This window comes from Penaeus chinensis, chromosome 22 (genome assembly GCF_019202785.1).
Source record: "Penaeus chinensis breed Huanghai No. 1 chromosome 22, ASM1920278v2, whole genome shotgun sequence".
Taxonomy (NCBI): domain Eukaryota; kingdom Metazoa; phylum Arthropoda; class Malacostraca; order Decapoda; family Penaeidae; genus Penaeus; species Penaeus chinensis.
In genome coordinates this window covers 18,865,963-18,870,725 of record NC_061840.1, presented here as the reverse complement: position 1 = coordinate 18,870,725, position 4,763 = coordinate 18,865,963, and the positions used below count along the sequence as shown (strand labels likewise).

Genomic DNA, 4,763 nt, shown 5'->3' with positions numbered 1-4,763 from the left:
GGAGATGGTGATACTAATGATGATAATGATGATAATAACAACTGATGATAATAATGATGATAATAATGATGATAACAATAATAACAATAATAATGATGATAATAATAATAATGATAATAACAATAATAATGATAATGGTAATAATAATGATAATAATAACAATAATGATAATGGGAATAACAATAATAATAATAATAATGAGAATAATAACATTAACAATAATAATAATAATTATAATATTACTACTACTACTAATGATAATAACGAAAACAACAACAGCAACAGCAACAAAACAACTATAATAATGATAGTAATTATAATAATAATATTAATGATGATATCAATGACAATAATAATGATAAATGTAGAGATAGCGTCAGGAAACGACATAAATGGATAAACGGACCGCACTCTATAATATGAGTGTGTGTGTGTATGTGTTTGTACATAAATGCGTACACAGCTGGGCATACAAGGAGACGAGGTGATGCCATATGGAGATCCGAGGAATGAATGAGAGAGAACGAGATAGAAAGGACGGTGAGAATGAGTGTCTGATAGCAGATAGATAAGAAAAAAATAGATGTATTGATCGATAATTTGATTTTAGTGTTTTTTTGTGTGGATTTGAAGATTGTCGATATCGTCCATCAGAAGTATCCCGTGAAAAGGGATAACAGCCTCAAAAAAAAAAGAAAGAAAAAAGAAAAGAAAAGAAGAAGAAAGTCAAATATATATATATATAAAAGTTGTGAACAGTACTAGCGTATATGCACAAAGTATAGGAATATATAAAACAAAATATAGTGTAACGAGTGCTCAGAATCTAAATAAAACAATACAATTCTGGATATATCATGGCGTTTCGAATACTACTTAAATCCTCATCGGGTGATGAAACTGATTCGGTCGCCTGGTGATGTTACGAGTCTGACTCAACGTGTGTATTTGTGTATGTTTGCGTGTGTGTGTGTGTGTGCGTGCGTGCGTGCGTGTGTGTGTGTGTGTGTGTGTGTGTGTGTGTGTGTGTGTGCGTGCGTGCGTGCGTGTGTGTGTGATAAGCGGAAAAAATGCAAATTGTCGAATTAATAAATATATATATATATACATACATACAATATGCATGTGTGTGTGTGTGTGTGTGTGCGTGTACATTTATCGGCGTACATATATACATGCATATATGAATACCTAGAATACATTTTGGTGATGGCTGAACCGATTTTACGTCACGAACCTCCTCGCAAGGCCTAGGACGCTGCCTTTTCTCGACCGTCTTTGGTTCTGGCAGGAGGCGGCTCCGAGTGGACGCCCTTCCTTCTAATCGCTGACTCTTGGGCAGGATTCCATCGCTGCAACACGGCGGCCGTCAGATACCTAGATGAATTAATATATGTATATACGTACATGTAAACACACACATATATGTACTTTATATGTGCATTATGTATACTGATATATATGCTCCTACAAGTTTATATACATACATATACATACATATTCACACACACACAAACATATGTGTGTGCGTGTGTTTGCGTACATGTAAATACAAACACAGGCACACATACATCCTTCGTATATATATATATATATATATATATATATATATATATGACTGCCGCGATGGTCCAGTGGTTAGCGCACTGGACTCCGGACCTTGTGGTCCCGAGTTCAATTCCCCGTCGCGGCAGTCGTAAAAATGCCTGCGCTCTGACTGCTAGCTCGAGCCCGAGAAAACGACATATCGCCTTGAGAAGTCAAACGCAGGTGTCATAGGGGAAGTCACCACCGTGGCACAAGCGTTAGTGGTTGATTAGGAAGGGCATCCAATCAGGCAATCAATAGTGAATTGAGAGAGGCCTATGTCCTGCAGTGGAATGAATGGCTGTATAAAAAAAAAAAAAAAAAAAAAAATATGTATATATACACACACACACACACACTCATACACATATGTAAATAAATAAAAAGAGACAGACACTCATTGTTCTTGTGAGTGACACATGAAGGAAATCTATCCCTTTCCTTAGCCAATGTTTGTTTTCCCTTTGTTTTAAGCAAAGGGAAAATGCTGGCAGTAAAGTCTCCTGACTTTCCTTTATTTGCCTTATTAAATTTAACATAATTTTGGAAGGACTGTTTAATCACATTTTATGTGATTTTTTTTTTTATTGATTTTTTTTTTTTTTTTTATAAAGAAACTTATTGGTAAGCCTCAATATTGCTGCCTCAGTTCAGCGGGTAACGCTCTGTGATTGGTTAATTGTTTTCGAACTAACAATGATTGGTCGTTGGAGCCGTTCATTTAGGAAATAAAGTCCCAAGATACCTAGCAATAATAAATACAGTCATAACGGTCACGAGACCCCTACACTCTCCGTAAGTGTTACGAGAGACAGCGTTTACGAGAGAGCTGAGTAAATCCGGCCCCTGGTTCTTGGGGTCACTACAGTTTCCTCCCATCTGGCAATCTTATGGAGAAAAATAAAGATGCATAAACACCCATCTGTATGAATCTATTTGTATATATCCGTACACACACATATAGAGAAAGACATATAGACAGATGCATCGCAGGGGCGTGCAGCAAACAACTATTCAGAGATCAACACCACATGCAAAACTTCCTCCCCCAATCAGCTTGTGGGAAGGTTGCACATTAATCCTGCAATACAGGCTGATCGCATTTCCATTGCCTATTTGCACAGGAATAAAAGGCCTCACTAGTTAGTTATGCCAATTTTATTTGCATATGAATACATTCAATAATAATATACCATTTAGTTTAGTGTTTTTTTCTGGATTTTTGTGATTTTCCGTCTAGAGCATATTGAGAAGATTGACGTCATCGGTCCATGAGAAGCAGCCTGTGAAAAGGAACAACAGTATTAGGAATTTTAAGGAAAAAAAAAAAACAAAAAAAAAAAACAAAAACGGAGAAATGAGTTCAAAAAGTTTAATTAAACAATGAGAAATGAAAATGGATCGTGACTTTTCGAATCCTACTTGACTCCTCATCAGGTGATGAAGCCGATTCGATCACTTGATGCGGCTTAGAGTCTGACTGAAAACTCAGTTTTTTCCTTTCTCATTTTGTCCGCAATTTCTTTCTTGCAAATACACATGAAGTTAATAAAATAAGAATATTCATATTCAATAATGAAAAGGTGAAGTGAGAAAGAAGTATTTAGAAGAAACGTGATAAACAGAGGAAGAGACAAAGACGAACACAAATCTGTGTAAATATATGAAGCTCACATAATTATATATATATGCATGTATATAAGAGGGAGAGATAATAGAAGCCTCAAAAACCTACGGCATTAGAAGGGAGGTGGAGGGCATGGGCAGCACGGGGGGCTGCCGCCGAACCTTGTAGCTGCTGGCCTTACTTCATGTTCGATTATGACAATTTCTGTGATGGTCGTTTTACAAGTGCACGGAACACAGTCTCGGGGAGGGAACTGAGGTGACCTGGCCACCCGACTCAGCAGCAGTGGTGAAGATGGCATTTCCTGCATAAAAGGTTTTGCTGTTTCAAAAGGGTAAATGAGGATGGAATGGAGCACTTGCTTTTTTCCGGCTGTTGATGTTTCAGTTAAGTGAGAATGCATATTTGTATTATTACAAGGTTTTGTCACTAGTTATATTATGTCAGCTATTCCTCTTCAGAGATTTTGAGTTTGCACGAGTTTATATAGGGACTATAAGATTCCGGAACAAATATATAGTGTTTGGTTAGTATGTACAGAATTGCATTGTTAAACATATACAGCCATCTACAAACAAACAGTTAGAAAGTTGGAGAAGAAAGAGGGGAAAATACTTACGGCTGGTAAAGCCTGAGTGTACAGCACAGCGAGGCACAAGACGACAGCAGTGGCCAAGAACTTCATTTTGTAGACGGAAATGGCCTGGAAGAGGAGAGGAGATTTAGTTTAAAAATCATAAATCCGACATATTTAAGTAGATTAATAAATTTATCCGTTATATGAAAGTGCTTGTCAAGAAGCACACAATACTAATATTATAAGCTATTACTTGAAAATATAGGATGTGAGTGTTCAGTAGACTTTGAGCTGATGCAAAGGTCGGGTGCAGCTTCGACTGTAAGTCCAGATTTGGGTTCCAGGCTTTTATACACGGGTTCGGGAGGGGGAAAGGGGGTAATTACGTCACAGGGAAACTTCATAAGAAAGGGCAACGCGAGATTTCCTGAAATAAGGCATGAGACAGTTTCCCTGTCGATGCCTCTGCGTTATATTTTTCTTGCTCTCTTCCTTTTTTTTCTCTCGTTCTGTCACTCTAATTGTGTCTATCTCCCTCTTGGTGTGTGCATAGATATCAAATGTGATCTATTATACATTAGAAAGCCCGTATTACTGTACATGTGTTAATACATTTGTATGGTATATAGATTGTATACGCATATAAGATATATATATCTGTAAATTTACATCTATCAATGTATAGAAGTAGCATAGCTTAGAGGCAGAGCAACGGCTTTGAAACCAGAAGGTCCTGGGTTCTTGGCAGGGATCCATTTTACAATTAGTAGAAAAATGTGTCGGTAGCAGGATATCCGAACCTTTATTCCACACTTATACCCAATCTGAAAAGTGTATGGTTTAATATAGTGTACATATACACATACACACACACTTGTATATATATATGCACCGTATATTGAGCAAAAGAGTTGGAGAGAGGGAGAAAGCGAAAGCAACAGAGAGGAAGCGAGAGATAAAGAACCTTCAAAG

General features: G+C 37.1%; 1 protein-coding gene across 1 annotated transcript; it reads right to left on the bottom strand.

The window, feature by feature from the left end:
* Positions 1–2,727: 2,727 nt before the first annotated feature.
* Positions 2,728–4,547, bottom strand: LOC125036982. The gene is made up of 5 exons (XM_047629943.1): positions 4,461–4,547; positions 4,045–4,110; positions 3,834–3,917; positions 3,323–3,518; positions 2,728–2,870 (listed from the first exon to the last, which is right to left on the bottom strand). The coding sequence occupies exons 1-4, from the start codon at positions 4,545–4,547 to the stop codon at positions 3,327–3,329; spliced, it is 429 nt and encodes a 142-aa protein (XP_047485899.1). The 3' UTR covers positions 2,728–2,870; positions 3,323–3,326.
* Between the last annotated feature and the right edge of the window lie 216 nt (positions 4,548–4,763).